This window comes from Myotis brandtii, unplaced genomic scaffold (genome assembly GCF_000412655.1).
Source record: "Myotis brandtii unplaced genomic scaffold, ASM41265v1 scaffold326, whole genome shotgun sequence".
Classification (NCBI taxonomy): domain Eukaryota; kingdom Metazoa; phylum Chordata; class Mammalia; order Chiroptera; family Vespertilionidae; genus Myotis; species Myotis brandtii.
The window spans coordinates 1,122,334-1,143,873 of NW_005362534.1; the positions used below are offsets into that span (position 1 = coordinate 1,122,334).

General features: G+C 38.3%; 1 protein-coding gene across 7 annotated transcripts in view; it reads right to left on the reverse strand.

The window, feature by feature from the left end:
• The window catches only part of SH3KBP1 (SH3-domain kinase binding protein 1), a 274,936-nt gene that overhangs the window by 108,809 nt on the left and 144,587 nt on the right, over positions 1 to 21,540 (reverse strand). Inside the window, exon 1 of one of the 7 annotated variants that reach the window (XM_005870955.2) lies at positions 13,384 to 13,530. The exons of the other annotated variants lie outside the window; for them this stretch is intronic. Coding sequence (XP_005871017.1) covers positions 13,384 to 13,398 — 15 coding nt within the window. The 5' untranslated portion in view covers positions 13,399 to 13,530. Of the gene's footprint in view, positions 1 to 13,383; positions 13,531 to 21,540 lie in introns of those variants that run through there. 7 annotated transcript variants of the gene reach the window in all.

Below are 21,540 nucleotides of genomic sequence, written 5' to 3' on the forward strand. Positions count from 1 at the left end.
CCTTCCTCCTTTCTTTCCTTCCTTCCTTCCTTCCTTCCTTCCTTCCTTCCTTCCTTCCTTCCTTCCTTCCAGCATTATTTTCTGGAACTACCATGAGCCATGATCTATGCTGGAGGCTGGGCATACAAAGATTAGATGGGCAGAATTCTGGATCTTTAATGAGTTCAACATTTAACAGCAGAGTTAGACCCATTAACAGAGCAATGTAGTGCAAAGGGGAAAACACTATACTCAAGATGTGTACAGAAGAGGAAAAAAGGAGCCATTAACAATTCTACATGGAAAATAAGCCTTATAGCAATGGCGAGGCTTGACTTAAATTCTGAAAGATGGGTAGGAATTGGCCAGATAGAGAATGGTGGAAAGGGTATCCTAGCTAAACAAAAGCAGGAGCAAAGGTAAGAATTTGTGCAAGGAATGGGGGCTTTTCAGCACAGAATGGGGTGGTGGTGGGGATCGTAGTCTGGGGTGAAGGGAGAGAGATTGGCTTGGGCCAGATGGCCAGCAGGGTAAGCTGGGGCCAATGTTATAGTTTGTGCTTTAACTTAAAGACAACTGGTGGGCACTTAGGCTGTTGCCAGAGGATTGTCAAGGGCGGGGAAGAAAAAAAAGGACACATATGTAATACCCTTTGTAATACTTTAAGCAAAAAAAAAAAAGACAACTGGTAATAAGTAGAGGTGTAGCATGATCAAATTTGTGACTTTAAGACCAATGAGCTGGTGGCACTGGGAGGAGAAAAGAAGAAAAGATATACAAAAATCAAGAAGATAATTAAGAGGTTGACAAAATAATCCAGCTGAGGCAGTGAAACTAAGAAATATATTTAGACTGTGGACCTATCCATACTTCACAGTCACTCCAGGGATAAATTGGCAATTGTGAATTGGTTTTAATATGGATGGAAAATACCCCAAACTCTGTTAGGTTCTTGAGTATACATATATGCATTCTACATATGGATTGAATGCCAATGATGTGCAAAGAAGAACATTAAGTTCAGACCCTGACCAGAAAGGCAAACCAGCCAGATGCAGGGGCTCAGGGAAGCACTGTAGAGAATCAATCTGCATGTGAAGGATCATAGTAGTGTGTTTATCAGTGCTCTGGTACTGCTGTTATGGCATTCAGTGAAAAAATAGTAGGCCTGTGATAGTTTTGAACAGTTAGCTTACTGTTAAAACACCAATCTACTATTTGAAAGCAAAAATATTTTTTTAAAAAACAGACACACATAAGAAACTCCTGACATATGAAAAAGCATCTTTCTAATCTGACAAATTTAAAGTAAATACTTTAGTCAAATATGTCTCCAAAAATATCTTAGCCTAGAAACAAAAATGGGAAATTTCTTCCCCAAAAGAAATTTCCAGAGAAGCTTTTCTGTCCTTCAGAGTAAAAAGGAGAAATGAAATAGTTTAATCAGAAAAGAGCTAATATTTGGAGCCATGTTTTGCTGTTTTGTTTTCAAGTAAAACTGCTACTTAAAAGGCTAGGGCATACAATGAAATATTATTCAGCCTTTAAGCAAAAAGAAAATTCTGACACAAGGTATCACATGGATTAACCTTGAGGATACAATGCTAAGTGAAGTGCACCAGTCACAAAAGGACAAATACTGTATTATTCCATTTATGGGAGTTATCTAGAGTAGTCAGATTCATAGAGGCAGAAAGTAGAATGGTGGTTGCCAGGGGCTGGGGGTGGGGGAATGGGGAGTTGTTGGGCACATATTTAGTTTTGCAAGATAAAAGGAGTCTGGGGATGGATGGTGGTGATGGTTGCACAACAATGTGAATGTGCTATACACTTAAAAATAATTACAATGGTAAATTTTATGTTATGTATATTTTACCACAATTTAAAAAAAAGACTTAGGGGTATACACACTCCTCTTTCCCTATAAGCCTCTACATAGGAATGTTAACTAGAATGACAAGAATTGGCTCTTGAGGCTCTGATATCCTGATACTTAATATTCAACCACAAAACAATCAGGGGTACAGACAGTGTCTAATAAGGGGAGTTAGAGAACAAACCCAACTTTGTCCAGAAACTCACCTCAGTCTTATATAAAACACTCCTTTCACCTCTATGAAAGATAACCTAGTGCCTCCATAAAGACAATCTCTAAATCTGGCTCATGCTAAATAGCTCTGGCTTTAACCCTGTAGGACTCATTCTTTACTTTCATCACCTGCTCCAAAGATTCTCAAACAATATCACTTATTCCTTTTGTTAATCACCTGGGCTCCCCAATTATACAGAAGAAGGGAAGAGAAAACTGCATAGAAAATTAAAGACTCAATAATATTATCTTTATATTTTATTTTTGTTAGAAAGAAAGACTTCACATCACATACTTAATCAAAACAGGAATTTCCTAAATATACCTGGAGGTCACATCCACATTGGTTACATCCTCTAGATGTAGAGTGGAATACTTAGAAAGGTGACCCCCAAATGCTTTAAAAATGAAGCTCCTCAAACAGATCAAATTAAGCTCAGGGCACTCCAGTTGCCAGTTACCAAGACATATTCAACCATGAGGGATGAACCCAAACTGTGTGCCTTCCATGAAAATATCCTAGATGCCAACTGCTGGAACTCTCTCTCACTTCACCCATTATCCTACTGACCTTACTTTGAATCTCTAGAACAGCACTCACTACCCTGTTCCTTCTATTTATGGTTACTCATATATGTGTCTGCTTAATTAACTGGTATGCAAGTGCTGGGGGGCAAGGACTGTGTCTTGGTTATGTTTGTAGTCTTCAATGTGCCTTGAATATTGGAGAAACTGTAGTCCCCTCACCCCAATTTAAATGGTGGATATATTCCAAGACCCTCAGTGGATGCCAGAAATGCAAACAGTACCAAATCCTACATATACTATGATTTTTCCTACACATACATATCTATGATAAAATTTTATTTATAAATTAGGCATAGCAAGAGATTAACAACAATAACTAATAATAAGATAGAATAATTATAAGAATATACTGTAATAAAAGTTACATGAATGGTCTCTCTCTCTCAAAATACCTTATTGTAGTGTTTTTACCCTTCTTCTTGTGATGATGTGAGATGATACAATGCCTATGTGATGAGATGAAGTGAGGTGAAGGATGTAGATATTTTCAGACTGCATCTGACCACAGGTAATTAAAACCACAGAAAGCAAAACTGCAGGGGGGTGAGCCCTATATTAATATTACTAATATTCATAATTTACTCCAGTCACAATAAATTCAATATTCATAAAAAATGTTTAGATTTATGGCGAAAGTACTGTGTGCAATGCATTTTCTTGGTACTAGGGATATAACAATGGAACAAATAACCTTATCTCCCCTTTTATGATATCATTTAGCAGTAAGAGTGAATTAGTATTAAGTAGGAATCCTCTCTAAGAACACAGATTTTACCAGCTATTTGATCTTGGACAAGTTATTTAACCTCTCTATACCTCAGTTTCATTGTCTGAAATGGAGATAATAATATGTACCTCATAGATTTTCTAGGAGGATTTAATGGGAAAATATATATAAAGTGCTTAGCCATTATTAATATTATTGAATTTTGCCGAATAAAAAAAATCAATCATCATAATGCCTCTTTATAAATCTAGTTACAAAGAATGACTGTTCTGATTACAACAGCTTTTTAAAACAGCAGGTTAACTGCCCCATTCCTTTTGCTTGGGGACTGCAGAGTGTGAAGCAACTTTTCTAAGACAGTCACACAGCAGAGACGAGCTCAGAGGAAAGTGATAATTCTGAAAAATGAATAAAGAACAAAAGCAAGAGCCATCACAATATAGTCATTGCCTGGGAGGAAAAGCAGACAGAACAAAGAAAACAGGAGGAATGAAGAGGGCCAGAGCAGACAACCCACAGAGCTTTCAGGTCAATAAAGTTTCGGTTAAGGTGGCACCCTAGAGTGAGTGGCTAGAAGACTGTTCCAGAAGCCCCTCAAGTACGAGCCCATGTCAACTGCTTCTGGCCGCATCCAAACTGTTATCACTGTTAACGATGGAAAAACAGCAAGGCGTGTGTCAGGGGAAAATGGCCTGTTGTCAGAGAACAGAAAGCCTTTTATTGAGAATTTTGATACTCAGGAGCAAACACACCACCATAGAAAATCACCCCAAGCCATCCTTTATAAAGCTTGGCATCCACTCAATAATGGATTAAGAAATCCTAAATTGCTAAGGTCAAACAGATACTCCTCCCAAAGCAGTTAAGAACCAGGGGCCAAATAAGACCTTAAACTCATGTGGTAGAGATTTCTAAAGGCACTGGTGGAAATAGCTGACAGACACTTGGACGTGAAAAGCTGAATTCACAGTCCTCTACCTGGAAGCAGCCAGGCTTCCTGCCAAAGGCTGCTCTTAAAGGTTTCTTTCAACATCAGCAAGGACGGGACAACTGGAATTCTGTTCAGATCCCATAGGTAGTACACTGAATTCAACAAACCTTTGTGGAATGCCCACCACTACTCAGCCCATGAGCCAAAACCACTTTCCTACATTTTTTTTTCTGTTTTCAAGAAAGTGTTGTGTTCTCAGCTATAATATGGAAGATTTGAACATAATGTTGACGGAGTCAATACAACCACCAAATTCCAGTTTTCCCAGAACCTCTAGGTATCTCGAGCCTTAAAACTGAACATTCTGCAGCTTTTTAAGATGTTTACTAAAAGTTTGTATTGAGATGGGAAATTTTATATAATGCTAAGTGGAAAAGATACAAAATTAGTGTGTGAAAAAAATTATGTGTGTGGTATGATCTCATCCAGCTAAAAATATATGGCAAAAGAACTGAAAGCAAATACAAAAAAGTCAACAGAGCCCCGGTTGGGTTGCTCAGTCGTTTAGAGCATCATCCCGATACGCCAAAGTTATGGGTTTCATCCTTGGCCAGGGTACATATAAGAATCAACCAATGAATGCATAACTAAGTGAAACAACAAATCAATGGTCTCTCTCTCTCTCTCTCTGAAATCAATCAATAAAAATTTTTTTTAAGTCAACAGTGTTTCCTCCAGGGTGATTAAATTACAGTGCCTTTTATTTCTTTTATATTTTCCTACTTTCCGTGTTTCTAGAAACCTGCCATTACTTTTAAAATCAGAAAAAATAAAGTTTTAAGAAAATAACATACACAACATAACTGGAAAGGATGGCCAATCTCTCCACGTTACTGATGTCTTTTCATAAGGCTGACTTGATTGGCAACACCTCCTAACTAGAAATCACATGCAGCTCTTTTTTTATGAGTTTTTATTGGATTTATTGGGATGACATTGGTTAATAAAATTATATAGGTTTCAGGGGGATAGTTTTATAATACATCATCTGTATATAGTATTGTGTGTTCACCACTCCAAGTACATGCAGCTTTCATTACTGTGTCATTACATTTCCTTTTCCAAGTCATTAGCAGGATGCTAAGAACATCGGATGTAAAATGAGTCATGACAATAACTCACAAGACACCACCCATATAGAGCAATGCCTGCCATTTATCATCGCCCTTCATTTATTCATCAGCTCACATTCTCAGTGACTAAGTAGATGATATAAAATCGTTTCCAATTAATGTTTTCCCAAATCAAGTATTCATATATTTTATCAAATGTTTGCTCAGTCAAGAAATATATTTCCTGCTCTTTTAATTCAACCCATGAATTCCTATTCATATATGTGAAAGGGAGTGAAAAATAGTTGTTTATTTTGTAACCATTTTTCATGTATGATCAAAGACAATACTTATAGAATCCTCCATTTCCCAGTATTTGAAGAAGTATTGGCATAGGATCCACAGCTTAATTGTTCTCAGTTTTCCAGCAGTTCTCCAGTTCCTCACAAGTGAAAACTCATTTTAAACACAAACCAAAGTGATTATTACAGTTTCTCAAATGGGATAAAAAAACAAACATAATACAAACCAGGCCCCCCAAATTTTGAGGTTTTCTTTTTCCCCCTGCTCTTGGAACTATGCAAATATATCATAATCTTAAAATCACACAGATTATCACAGTTGCTTTCTTTTCTCAGCTATTTGACAACCGTCTGTATTTAACATGAACATACTTTGATTTTGCTGCCTTTCAAAAATCAAGCCTGACTTTTTAAAATGGGATTCAAATTTGGGGTGTGGACGAACTGAATAAATGCACTTTTAAAAGGAATCATTTTGGCCGAAACCGGTTTGGCTCAGTGGATAGAGCGTCGGCCTGCGGACTGAAAGGTCCCAGGTTCGATTCCGGTCAAGGGCATGTACCTGGGTTGCGGGCACATCCCCAGTAGGAGATGTGCAGGAGGCGGCTGATCGATGTTTCTCTCCCATCGATGTTTCTAACTCTCTATCTCTCTCCCTTCCTCTCTGTAAAAAAATCAATAAAATATATTTAAATAAAATAAAAGGAATCATTTTATCGAATAATTTTTTGTGCGCTGGGGAAAAGTTCACTTCAATGAAGTTATAATTCATTCATTATAACTTCAGTTTGGTAGCAAGTCTCAAGAGGAAAAAGGTTCTCTTAAGGCTGTAAATTCTCTTTAGGATGCCCGATGAGCTTTAGGCAAATTAGATCCTTACCATATAACAATGATAGATATGTCTTTCATTACTCATATTGCGTGCTCTTATTTTCCTGAACTAAAATAGTTCCCCATTCTCTTCTCCTTTCTCTGTAACATACACAAAGATACAAAACCACACAAAACAGAAACAAAGAAAACCCTTGTTCAAAAATATAAAAACATAAAATCACCTATTTTAACCATGTGCTTTTATTAAATGACAGTTTTTGTGGTTATGTCATTTTTAAAAGGTATATTTTCTTTTTTATGGGGGGGGGTGATAGACAATGTGCACACTAAAATAGTTGATGCATTTTCTGGTCTTGAGAAATTCCTTGTTCTTTTCAATTACAATGGTGAACGTTCATTTCAATGCTCTCCACTTGTGAGTTGCAGAGAGCAGCAATTCCTCTTTGTGCCTTCTACAAAGACTCGCTATAGGCTCTGCACAGGGAACAATACAGCTTCGTGGAAGATGGTGACAAAGGAAGACAAAGACCAGAAATGGTACTTCTGGAGTTTATAACCTATTCCCTACTCCCAAGTTATTATACTTAATATATTTCTGACAGATTGGTTTCAGATGGTTATCCATACAATTCTACAGGGACTCCAGTGAAACATTTCCAAATCCTTACCACCATAGGACAAGGAAGATTTTCAGTATTGGCTACTTCTCTCTTATGCCCAACCTGATCAACATGCCTCAAGTTAAAGGGGGTTTCCCTTTTGTCAACCATCAGTGGGATCAGAGGACAGTCAACCATCAAACCCCATATAATTCTTCATTTCCTCCTGAATTCTGCTTAGCCTTCTCTCTTTGCCTCAATGACCATCGTTTCTCTGAAGCTCCTGATTTCTATTTTCTTGCTCACCTCCATTCACTGCCTTTTGTCATCACCTCTTAGGATGCCCCAACCTCTTTCTAGGCATTCATTTTCATGATAAGACAATCAACCTACATTAGAATCTTCATTTCATACAGTTTCTAGACTAAGGTCATGGTTGGGCTACACTCACAAGTATGGCTCTGTGGCCATATAAAACCATTTTTAGCACTTGGAACCAGTGATTCTTTCCCGTACCCAGTGTATCTTTTTGGCCTCTCATTAACTTTCTCAAGACCCCTTATTATGTCTTATCTGGACCAATTTTCCCCTCTCCTAATAACCTATGAGTAAAGGCTCTCAGTGGAAAAACCTGGAGTTGTTTGAACTCTTGGGCAACAAATAAAGAATTACACCAAAACGTCAGAGATCCCATAACCTTCAACTAGAAAGCAGAGAAAACTCACCCATCAAATACATTCTGCTCACCTCTATATTGTAAATAGACAATGTGACATGTACTGCTTAAGCAGATTACTTACATGGTGGGCATAGAGTTACCAGATTCTTAATGTTCCAGCCTCTTCTGAATAAACACAACAAAGACAGTATTTCTATTCCCATCACTTGAAAAAATAGGATTCTAAATTATGAACGAGTCTTACTTTATCTGCTACTAACAAGGCCTGAATGTGGATGGGATCCTGGGGTTTCAAGCAAAAGAAACTAAATTTAATATTAGACATATAAGGCATAAATGCATCCAGCTCTCCTGATGCAGTATATAGATAGTACTAAGCACTGTACCAAGAGGACAAACTTTAGTTACTCTAGGATCTAAAATCTTGACACTTTGCATTATTATTGCTCTTATTATCAACTTTATTAATAGCCTAGAAAAGGTACCCAAGAAGTTTCAGAAAAGCTGCTTCTAGTAGAGAGAGAAAATGAGAACCCAACTAAGAAGTCAAAATAAAAAGAACAGACTGAGCAGATGCTACCAAAACAAATGAAGCAAAGCATATTAAAATCAGTGGTGGATGAAAATGCTTAGCAAGTTAAAAAAGAAAATGAGACAGTAAATCCACCTTTACCACTTCTAACTTCCTCATCTTAAATGAGCAAAACCAGAATACAGCTTCTAAATGACAGAGACTACAAATATCTGCCTCCAGTTTTCTAAACATTGCCTATTCTATTCCAAATGGTTTAAGAATAAATTTAATTGAGGTGTCGCTCCTGAGTCACAGGCCATCCATGAAATGGCTTAACAATGGCCTTTAAAAAAAATCCTCACCCAAGGACATGTTTAGAGAGAAAGTGAGAGAGAAATGTGAAAGAGAAACATCAATCGGCTGCCTCACGTACACACCTTGACTGGGGATTGAACCCACAACCTAGGTATGTGCCCTGACCAGGAAACAAACCTGCGACATTTGTGTGTGTGTGTGTGTGTGTGTGTGTGTGTGTGTGTGTGTGTGTGTGTGTGTGTGACAACACTCTAACCAACTGAACCACCTGGCCAGGGATACAATGGCCTTTTGATAAAGAAGTGGCTTTCAAGGTAATTCCAGAATACTTCTAAATGTGTGAATTGTAAATTTTATAGCCCAGGTTTAGAAAGAGAAATCTCTACTAGAAATATAAGTAGGGGTTATTGCACTTATGCTTTCATTTGTTTCTAGAGTACTATGGGTATATATTTATTGCGATCTGACCTCCAACATTAAGGCCTGACTTGAGAGTAAGGCTGTCCCTTTGTACCTTTGAAATGGCCTCCATTGCCACACAAAAGCACATTAACAGGTTGCTGATTGACTGAACGATCTCTGTGATCTACATTCTTTAAAGGTAAGCAAAGACACTCCACCATGCAAAAAGTAAGCTGGATAGCTAGTTTTAAATTAGCTGGTTTTCATAGAGCATTAAACTTAATCCATCCCACTGAAACTCAGTTGTCTAGAATACCATTTTATAACCAGTGAGAATATCAGCGAGAAAAAGGCAAGCTAGGTTCATAGGCATCATCAAATTAATGGCCACACAAAAAATTTAAAAACTTGAAATTCAGGAACCAAACTTTAGGATTATAAATATTAGGAATTACTAATATGAGAACAAAAGAGAGCCACTATGAAATACTTCAGTCCACCACAGTGAAGAATATCAATTCAATCGATTCAGCAAATAATGTGCAAAATGAACGACTTTTATTTCCTGCCCCTAAGAAATTCTAGAGCAGAAGGTGAGGAGAAAAAAATCAATCATAAAACTGACTTTGCTCACTATGTAAAATGAATCAAGAATTATCACTTAGAATTAACAATAGCACAAAAGAGAAAATAAACTTTTCTCAAGAGTTGTTTTGAATCTACTCTTCACAAAATTTTTGGTAGGGCAATGTGAGAAGCAGCAGTCCTGGTCACCATTAAACCTCTTGGCTTCCACTCATCTTCTCTTTAGGGGCTGGGGGAACAGGGTAACATAGTCCTTCCTTTAAGCAATTTACAATCGGGTGGGATTGTATAGTTGGTCTGCTAGCTAATGAGTATCCCAAATACCTTGTCCTCAACTCATCATTCAAAGATGGAGAAAAATAATATCCTTTTCTCTTAGTGATAGGCAACATGAACACACATTAACATCAATTCGAACTGCAATGAGATACCACATAACACCCATTAAGATGGCTATTATTTTTTAATAAAAAGCAACACAGAAAATGACAAGTGTTGCCAAGAATGTGGATAAACTGGAACCCTTATGCAGCACTGGTGGGTTATAAAATGGTGGCAGTCACTGTGGAAAATAGTATGGTGGTTCCTCAAAAAATTAAAAATAGAATTACCATGTTATCCAGCAATCCTACTTCTGGGGACATACCCAAAAGAATTAAAGCTGAACTCAAACAGGTATCAGTATGTTGATGTTCATTGTAGCATATTCATAGCAGCAAAAAAGTAGAAATAACCTAACTGTCTATAAATAGAGAAATGGATAAACAAATTCTGATATATACATACAATGGATATTATTCAGCCTTAAATAGCGAGGAAATTCTGACACATGCTACAACATGGATGAACCTTGAAGGCATTATGCTAAGTGAAATAAGCCAGACACAAAGGAAAAATATTTTATGACTCTACTTATATTAGGTATCTAGAGTAATAGAATTCATAGAGGCAGAAAGTAAAATGGTGGTTGTGAGGGGCATGGAGAGTTCATGTTTAATGGATAAGAGTTTCAATTTGGGAAGATGAAAAAGTTCTGGAGTTGTATGGAGATATGGTTGTACAACAATGTGGATATATTTAATACCACTGAATCATGCAAGTAAATTGGATAAAATAATATTACATTATGTACATTTTACCATGTTAAAAATATTCTACATTTCTAGAAGAGTATATAGAAAGCTTTTATGGGGATTTCCACTGGGAAGTAAAGCTAAATGTGGGATTGTGAAATTTTTAGTTTTGTTATGTTGGAATTTTTTTTTACCATATACTTGGGTTATTTTCATTAAAAACAAAACAACCAGAATTAAGTCAACCTTTAACCTGGAAATTCCCCTCTTAAAAATTCAGCCTAAGGAAACAATCAGGGAAGGTACCATGATGCATATACAAGAATGTTTTTAATAATAAAAATGTGGGTCCCCGTACGGGCCATCAAAAAAAATGTGGAAGCAGTCTAAATAGTAGTCAGATGGGAATTGGTTAAATAAATGGTGATTTATCTCTACAATGGATGACCATGCAGCTATCTGACAGAAAGGGAATCCATAATATATTAAGTTTTAAAAACTGGACAGTTAATATGACCTCATTATTGTATAAGGAGGGACATGTGTGCCCTGGCTGGTATGCTCAGTGGATAGAGTGCCGGCCTGTGCTACCAAAGGGTTGAAGGTTCAATTCTCGGTCAAGGGTATGTATGTGAGTTGCAGGTTTGTTCCTGGCCCCAGTCGGGGCATGTGTGGGAGGCAACCAGTTGATATGTCTCTCTCACATTGATGTCCGTTCTCTCTCTCTCTCTCTTCTCTCTCTCTCTCTCTCTTTCTCTCTCCCCCCCCCATCTCTCCCTTCCACTCTCTAAAAAAATCACGGAAAAAATATCCTTGGGTGAGGAATAACAACAACAAAAAAGAGAGACGTGTGCTACATGCACTTTCTTGATCAGATAAAAGTCTGGAAGAATATATATAAAATGTTAATTATGGTTATTCCTGGATAATAAGATTAAGATAAATTTCTATTTATTTACTCATATACTTTAACTTTGAGTTTTTAATATTAGAATAATTATTGCAAAGATCTGTAATCAAAGAAGTAAGATAGCTATTTCCATTTTGAGAAACAAACAAGCAAAGGGTTCAGGGATCACTCAACAGTACAATGAGTAGTTTACAGGTCCAAAAAACTTTAAGGGTCCCAGGGGCTACCTTTCCTGTCCTATCTCCAGGCCCCAGCCTAAACGAGCTAAGGAGGCTCCTCAGAGAGAGCCCAATGCTATCATTGAGACTTTTCCATAGTTCACATCTTACAATCAATCGGGCTTTCACTCATTTCCCAGAGTCGCCATCTGAATTTGGAATATAAATATCTAATTCTGATTTCTACTTTTCAAGTCCTGGCTGGGTAGCTCAGTTGGTTAGAGCATCACTCCAATACACCAAGGTTGTGGGTGCGATCTCCAGTCAGGGCACATACAAGCAGCAACCAATGAATGCATAACTAAGTGAACAACAAATCTCTCTCTCTCTCCCTTCCTCACTCTCTAAAAAAATCAATAGAAAAGAAGTTTGCTGATTTGTACTTTTCAGAACTCAGAATGATGACATCCAGCAATAGCAATAAATAATAATAACAGCAAATTGAAGCTACCTTTCAATAGGAAAAGTCTCTCAGGCCTGCAGATGAATATATATTTTTTATTTTAGCCAACTGCTCCATGTACTCACATCTTTCTAGGCAAGCAACAGACACCACTAGAAAAGCTTTTCAAGAAGTTCTCCTACTCTTAATGTGTTAAAATAATGTGTTTCCTTTTGTCATGCTATTTTCCTTTTTTTTTTAATCTTAAATATATTATAAGTGAAAGCCAATGGGAAAAGACATATATCTCATCAACTCTCTCCTTTAAATTTTTTTTCAACAAGGGACAAGAATATGGAAGACATATGACGCACTGTAAGCCTCACTTATCCTGTGGTTTATTTAGGGAATTTTATTTTGTGTTTGGAAAATGACAGACTTCTGCTTTTAGGAAGACAAATATGAGCAACTCGCAGGGAGAAAAGACCACCTATTTATTACTAGCAAACTTTTAGAAAATAAAATAATTTCGTGTCTTTACTCTGTATATGAGCAAAGGAATGTAAATGCTCACTACTACAAAATTCGCCAAATATCTTTATCTCTATGAACAACAGTTCAACAGCATCCAGATGTCACTACACACAACTTCTCCATTCACAAGGAAAACTCCAATTGTCCATGTCCCCCAAAACTGAAATGTCCGATAACTGGCTTGCTCTGTGTGGAACCTAAAGAGCAAGCTGGATTTGTTTACTGCACTAACATCTGTAATTGCTAAACATCTCAGTGACATGGTGTAACAGTTACTGCTTGTACAAACTGCCCATCTAAATTACTCTCGGCAGCATGAGCACATGAAAACCCACAACACTGAGAAATTGGAAACATCTGTAAAAATTAATGGCCGAATTGAGCAAAGGGGTAGGGGGATTAAAACAGCTAAATAGTTCCAGTGCAACATTTGACTTTAGAAAATAATCTTCCACATTTAGGTTACTTCCCCCTCCGTGAGGAATCCCAGCTGGCATACACTTCATTTTAACCCACCAATGCAAACCCATTACAAATCTTATTACAAAATAGTATAGGCAAGATACAAGGTTAAGGGTATTTACTACATCTCTAAAAGCAAAAGAAATACCTCTTCTCCCATCATGCAGTCAGCCTCCTCTCTTCAGTTTGAAAAGGTCCCAGAACTACACTGGAACCTCCCACTTCCTTCCAACAGCCAAAGGCACGGAGTCTGAAGGACCCAGCCTAACCCTGAGTCATACTTGGGACCAAATGAGCAATGGGAAGAACAAAGCTCACATTTGTTTATGGTTCAGGAAGCCAGGGCGAATTCATGGCTTGGGTGGCTTCGAGAGAAGTCCTCCTCCCTCGCCTACGTTACTGCAGGAATCTAGGCTGCCTCCTGGGACCCACAGGTGTGACCATTTGGACAAGGAACTCACTGAAGGAGTATTTATTTGGCAGGACCTAGCAACCACTTCTGTTTAAAAATGTCAGAGAGAAAATAAAAAGCCCACTATATTTCAAAAGATAATATGATTGGGGAGTGAGATATATCTAGAATACGGTTTGTATATATGTCCATTGTGAAAATGCCTGTATTTTAAAGAAATAAAAGTAGTTGTACTACACAAAAATAATTTCATTCAAAAAAGAAAAAAATGAAGGAAAAACAGTCGTGGCTTTATAGAAACACTTCCCCTAGGCAAAATACAGAAAGATTGTTGCCAGCCATGCCATCAGTAGTATCCTAACAGATTGCAATGAAATGTTTAAATAGCAATCTTGTTTTTTCTTCAATTGAGATACCATTTTAAGCACCACTTCAATAAGTTGAAGCCAGTGGTTAAGACAGCAAATTCTAGAGCGAGAGAGTTTGAGATCAAAATTCTAGCTGGGCCACTTCCTAGTTGTGTGATACTGAACAACTTATTTAACCTCTGCACGTCTGTTTCCTTATCTACTAGTATAATATGGAGATAATAGCACCAGTGTATAGGGTTGTCTGGAAGCTTAAATACATAATATATGTAAAGTGCTTATAAAAGTGCCAGGCACACAATAAGCACCCTATTAGCCACTAGTACAAATTCAGAATGGCTCACAAATCAAGATATTACGTCAATAGTAGCCTTACCACGTTTCTTATATACTTTGACTCTAATGATCTGTTTCAGTTATTAATTGTGGTTAATTTTTACATTTTTAAATTAAACTCACTTAAAAATCATTTATTCCTTATTTATTAACTGCTTGCACTGTATCCAATTCTGTAAGGGGCTTTGAATAAGATGCTGTCCCAGTCCTCAAGAAAATTTGCAATCTGCTTGGGTAACTAAGGCATTGACCTGTTTATATAACACAGAAGAAAACAAATGTGGGAGAAGTCACCAGGCAGTAATGGCAAGTGTGATACAAGTGCTACCGAATTAGCATTTGGAATTTAGAGAACAGATAAGAAATCATCCTATCAAAATCTAATTAGAATGAGAGAGAACAGACAAATTGCCTGTGCAGAAGAAATCCAAATAATTTATGTAGATACTCTCCCTAAAGGAGGTGAGCATAACTCCCTACTCCTTAAGTATGAGATATGCGCAGTAATTTCTTTTTAAAGAGTCAAATCTAGTCAGAAAGAATTTCTGCACCCCTATGTTCATAGCAGCACAATATACAATAGCTAAGATCTGGAAACAGCCCAAGTGTCCATCAGTAGATGAGTAGATTAAAAAGCTGTGGTACATTTATGCCACGGAATACTATGCAGCAGTAAAAAAGGATCTCTTATCATTTGGACAGCATGGAGGTACCTGGAGAGTATTATGCTAAGCAAAATAAGCCAGTCGGAGAAAGACAAGTATCACATGACCTCACTCATATGTGGAATCTAATGAACAAAATAAACTGATGAATAAAATAGATCCAGAGATATAGAAGCATGGAACAGACTGTCGAATCTCAGAGGGAAGGTGGGGGAGCATGGGTGGGTAGGAGGTACGAGATCAACTTGTATGCATATATGCATAACCCATGGACATAGACCAGTGGTCGGCAAACTGCGGCTCACGAGCCACATGTGGCTCTTTGGCCCCTTGAGTGTGGCTCTTCCACAAAATACCGCTCGTGAGCCGCAGTTTGCCGACCACTGGCCTAGACAATAGGGTGGTGAAGGCCTGGGGTAGGGGGCGGGGGCAAGCTAGAAGGGGTCAATGGGGAAAAAATGGTGCCATATGTAATACTTTCAACAATAAAGATTTTTTTAAAGAGTTGAATGTAGAAGAGGGGTAAAAACAGCACAACTTTACAGTGGAGAAACCTGACAGACACTACCTCAACCAGGTGACCAAGGTCAACATCAACAGTGAGAAGTCATGCTGATACCAGGGTCCCTTGACATAACATGATGAGAATGGCACTTCACCTCTGTAGTCTTTTTCCTCAAAACTCATCACTTCAGTCTAATAATCATGAGAAAAACATCAGACAAATGCTAATTTAAGGACATTCTGCAAAACTCCTCAAAATTGCCAAGGTTACCAAGAATATGGCAAATCTGAGAAACTGTCACAGCCAAGAGGAGCCTAAGGAGACAGGGTGACATGTTATCCTGGATGGGATCTTGAAACAGGAAAAGGACATTAGGTAAAGACTAAGTAAATCTGAATAAAGATGGACTTCAGTTAATAATCATGTATTAATATTGACTGGTTCATTAGTTGTGACAAATGTACCATATTAATGTGAGATGTTAACAATAGAGGAAACTGAGTGTGTGGTGTGTGGAAACTCTGCAGTGTCTTCACAACTTTTCTATAAATCTAAAACTATTAGAAAATTTAAAAGTTTATTTAAAACTAATTATGAAGACAAGCTTGCTGACTATATATATACACATAAATAAACGTATATGTGATATATAGACATATATGATAATGTTCATGAGTATATGTAAATGTATTTAGCAATGCTCTCCCAACTAAATTTCTTTTTATAATCTATATACCCTTAGCCTATCTATTAACAAGAGTTGAATGCTGACTCCTAGCATTTTGCTTTCCATAATACACAAAGGAGTTTTCTTTGAAAGGAAACTTGGCTTGTCTGTCAGTTCTGCTGCCAAACCAGGCTAGGGCGGCCCAACTCAAAGACTGAGCATGAGGTGGGTCCATCTGCCCCTTTCCAAGAGCTACTAGAAGTTCCTGGTGCCTGGCCAATTAGTCATCAGCCACAAAGCCCCATGGCTGGCAACTCTCCCAGCTACTTCCTCTCCGATCTCCACTCCACAATGCCCGGCACCTCCCCAGTTATCTCTCCGAAGTGCCAATCTGATCAAGCCACTGCCCTACAGAACTCCTCCACCAACTCGCCAGCCCACCCAGAAGAAGTAAAGCTTATGAATGAGCTGGCAGAGCCTAGGGGAAGAGGGTTCACCTCCCCTCCAACTCCCCACTTCCACCACCATCCCGTCCCCTACACTCTAGCCAAACTCAACCCTTCTCCATAACCATGCTCTCTCTTTGTCTATGCACGCACTGCAAGTACCATGAAATCCCATTTATCTCTTAACGTGTTGCTCAAATACTACTTTCCTTGAAAAGATCTCTCTGATACACCATCATTTCCTTCTAAACCTCCAAGAAAGTTAGTAGATCCTTCTTCTCTATCCTCTGATATTTTGGACACATCTCTGTTAGCCCATTCCCCTGCATCATAACAACTTTTATACATACACACTTCTCTCCCATGTAGTGCCAACCCAAAGCACTAAATGGGAGACCTGTATGTAACAGCTGATCCAACGCGTGATGTGGAGGAGGTGTTAACTCCATTCCAATGAACTAATCCAGACCCACCTCCTCCCCCAAATAAATAACCTGCCAGGTAAAAAAATGTGCATGTATTATGCTAATACTACAGCATCCAGACATGCCACCGAACCAGTCCCTTTAAAAATGGATTGCCACTCCTTGGCTCATTTATCTAGAAATTCTAGAGCTGCCACTGCTGATCCATAAAAGACATTCAATAAAGCTTCAGTAAATGAATAAATGAGCCAATTAATGAACAAATGGAAGAGTGGATCTTAGCCAGACCCAAGCACACCCCAAACAGAATGAGTCTTCCTTTATAATTTTGATTGGATTGGGACAAAATGTTATATTCATGTATCCAGTCCACAAATATTTACTGAAGGCCAACTATAATTTAACAATGATTTTCAATGAATTGTAAATACAATGGTGATTGACACAGACAAGGTCCAATATCATAGCACTTACTTCCTAATGGCTGATATTTAAGACTTGGTGATGTCAAACAAACCTCGATCACAGTTATAGCAACATTCAATCCTACTTCTCTGAGTTTGACATTTTTCATAATAAAAAGTTTAAAAAGTCTTAACCGGTTTGGCTCAGTGGATAGAGCGTCGGCCTGCAGACTGAAGGGTCCCAGGTTCGATTCTGGTCAAGGGCATGTACCTTGGCTGCGGGCACATCCCCAGTAGGGGGTGTACAGGAGGCAGCTGGGGAGTGTGCAGGAGGCGATGTTTCTCGCTCATCGATATTTCTAACTCCCTTCCTCTCTGTAAAAAATCAATAAAATATATATATTTTAAAAAGTTTAAAAATATTCTAGAAACTATAGTGCTGTATATAGGCACTCCTTCTATTCTAATAATCAGAAGGGCAACAATAATAACTGAGTGTTAATCAAGTGATTATTATATGCCAGGTACATTTCTGCCATTTTGCATGTTACTTAATCCACATAACAACCATATGGGATAGGTCTTCTTGGTATTCTAATTTTACAGATGAGGAATCTAAAGCACAGAGTACTTAAGTAATTTGTCCCAGGAAGAGTCAGAGTTGGGATCTGAACCCAGGCAGTCTGGCCTACATGCTTAATAACTACTATACTCCTAAAACCACAGATTGAAGGCCTTCTGAAAATATGATTCTTGGTGATGAACTGGCTGTAATTAAACATTTCTTAGAAAATATTCTATGCTGAGTGCTTTAGAAAGTATATGTTGGCATATAAAACAGTAAATAGCACTTAACATGTCAAAGAATAACCCTGTAATTCTGTTTCCGGTTCCCCTTCCATACCACGCCCCTCTCCTTACTTTTCCTAGATAAGGAAACATAACAGAGACACTCTTGGGAAAGATAACACATAAACCTAACTCTGAAAATCCCAGACAGTTTATTCAGCCCAGGCAACCAGTGTTGATGATCACAATACCTGTGCACATTAAACCCCATGGATTTTCCAACTGCTCAAGAGATGTCACATAGTCTTTAAAAAAAATCATTTAATCATCTTTATTTACTTTTTGTTTGTTTGTTTGTTTTTGTTAATCCTCACCCAAGGATATTTTTCCATTGATTTTTTTAGAGAGAATGGAAGAGAGAGGGAAAGACAGAGAGAAACATTGATGCGAAACACATCGATTGGTTGCCTCTTGCAGGAGCCCTGACCAGGGCCCACCTGGGCCGGGGAGGAGCCTGCAACCAAGGTACATGCCCTCGTTCAGAATCAAACCCGGGACCCTTTGGTCCGTAGGCTGATGCTCTATTCACTGAGCCAAACTGGCTAGGGCGATGTCACATAGTCTTATCTTTCAAGCAAAATAAGGGACATCCAATACTATAGGTCTCTGATAATCACAAGTTTTTGATCCAGTTGTGTTTCATTAGTCAAAGAATATATAGTTAGCTCCTGGAGATTCCCCAGATTTATTTCTAGTCTTCAAAGGATTAGACACATAAATCTCTCATTTTTAAGGAACTAAAATCATCACTTTAGATGTTTAAATGTTTTAATTTTACTTTAAGTATACAACTTGATAAATTTTTTACTAAAATGAATAAAAAGACTGCCTGAGATATATGTGAATATATTAAAATTTATCTTACTGTAATTTGGCTAATTAAAAAATGATTAGTAGCTCATTTATATACGATTTTAATTCTAATTCTCTGTTACAAGTAAAAGCTACAATGTTGATATTATAAAGGCATTAATTTGGATGACTATGATTCTATAAATGAGATTCAAGATGATTAGAGTTCAAAAAGAGACTGTCACAAACAAAGTGTTTGGTTGCGGAATATAATAGAAAATGTAGAAAGAAACCAGAATCATTTCAAGAGAGATATCAGAAGTCATTAATGGAAATCAGCTATGACAGGAAGACCATGAGAAAGGAGCTTATCAAAGGGAATCCAATAGAGTAAACAACCAACCTGGGAAAATATATTTTCCAATCTGGCTACTTAAAGAGTCCCAGCCCAAAAGACTGTATTTCCCAATAACTAAGGAGGCCAATGCTAGCTATGCCTAAAGAGCCTTGGCATGGAATGAGCCGGCACTGAAAATCCAGGATTATTCTATATAAAGACATGTCAGATAAGGTCCTGGGGGTCACCTGAGTACCTGTAATTTACCCACCCATATGTAATACCTGACACTCCTTTCCCTAAATGGTTAGCCAGGAGTGTCATCTGAGTCACTGTTACAAAGGAAGGAGTTTAGAAAAAGAGTGGGGCCAGCCTGGAATAACAGGGAAGCATCCTGATAAGGAAACTCCCTCTTAGGTCCACAGGTGGGAGACAGAAAAATCAGCCATACTCATGACGATAATGTCCTGTCTGTGTTGCCTTCTTCCAACCCACTCTCTAGACTGATGACTCCCAAAACTACATCTATAGTTCCTTCCTCATCACTAGACTTATTTATCCAACTGCCTGCTGGATGTCTTCATTTGATAGTCCCACAAGTACCTCAAAATCCAGCTAGTCTAACACTAAATCTGTTAAACTTATAGTCTAAGGCTATGAGTTTCTGTTAAATAAATTATGACCTTCCTCCCAAAGTCTTTGTCCTCCACTGTTCCCTAATAAGGGAATGATACTACTATCCATCCAGCTGGTTAAGCCAGTTGCCCAAGGTATCATTTCCAGTCCTTACTCTCCCTTATCCCCTCCACATAACAAACTTCATGGTTCTACCTTCAAAATATTCCCCCAAACTACCTAGGACAATAGTTCAAAGTGGTTAAGAGAGAAAATATCCTTCTCTTATCTTGACGTTTCCTGCTAGTAAGAGGGAGTCCAAACAGACATTCTCTGGGCACTTTTGGCATTTGGACACAATTGGACACTCCTGCAATTATTTGCCCCTTATTCACTCTCTCCTGGGAGAGTGAAATGACTTCTCCAAAAGGTGAATTTGTACCCTGACTGGTTTGGCTCAGTGGATAGAGCGTCAGCCTGCGGACTCAAGGGTCTCAGGTTCGATTCCTGTCAAGGGCATGTACCTTGGTTGCGAGCACATCCCCAGTGGGGAGTGTGTAGGAGGCAGCTGATCGATGTTTCTCTCCCATCGATGTTTCTAACTCTCTATCCTTCTCCCTTCCTCTCTGTAAAAAATCAATAAAATATATTAAAAACAACAACAACAAAAAACAAATAAAAGGTGAATTTGTAAAAAATAAACTGGGCATGCTCAGCTCAGATCAGCTCTTCTCTTTCCTCCTCTTGGAAGTTGGCCTTGTCTGCTCTTCCCCAAGGGGCAGGTCCTTCTATGTAACGTGGGTCTGCCCTAGGAGACTGGGTGGGTGAGTCTGTTTAATTTTAGGGATCAGCTGGCAGGCCCATTTGGCTTTCACACTAATCTATATCATCCAACTTTACCTTCAACAATAACATAAACATCTATAATAATAAAAGCATAATATGCTAATTAGACTGGACATCCTTCTGGACCAAGCCGGGGCTGTGAGGAAAACCCGGGTCCCGGGTGCCAGAGGGAATCTGGTGCCAGCAGCCAGGGGAAGGAGGGCCTATTCTTGCACAAATTTCGTGCATCGGGCCTCTAGTTGCAATATAAAATAGGTAGAGAAAGATACACAAATCGTAAGTGTACAGCTTGAGGAATTTAAACAAAGTGAAACAAGACCTACATAAATAGAGAAATATACCATGTCCATGGATTAGAAATGCGTTAATTCTTCCTCAAGGTATCTACAGAGTCAATGCAAACCCAATAAAAATCCCAGGGTTTGTTTTTTATTGGGGGGGGGGGGGACACGATTGACAAGCTGATTATAAAATTTGTATGAAAATACAAGGGGCTGCCAAAACCAGTTTGGCTCAGTGGATAGAGCGTCGGCCTGCGGACTGAGAGGTCCCAGGTTCGATTCCGGTCAAGGGCATGTACCTTGGTTGTGGGCACATCCCCAGTGGGAGATGTGCAGGAGGCAGCTGATCGATGTTTC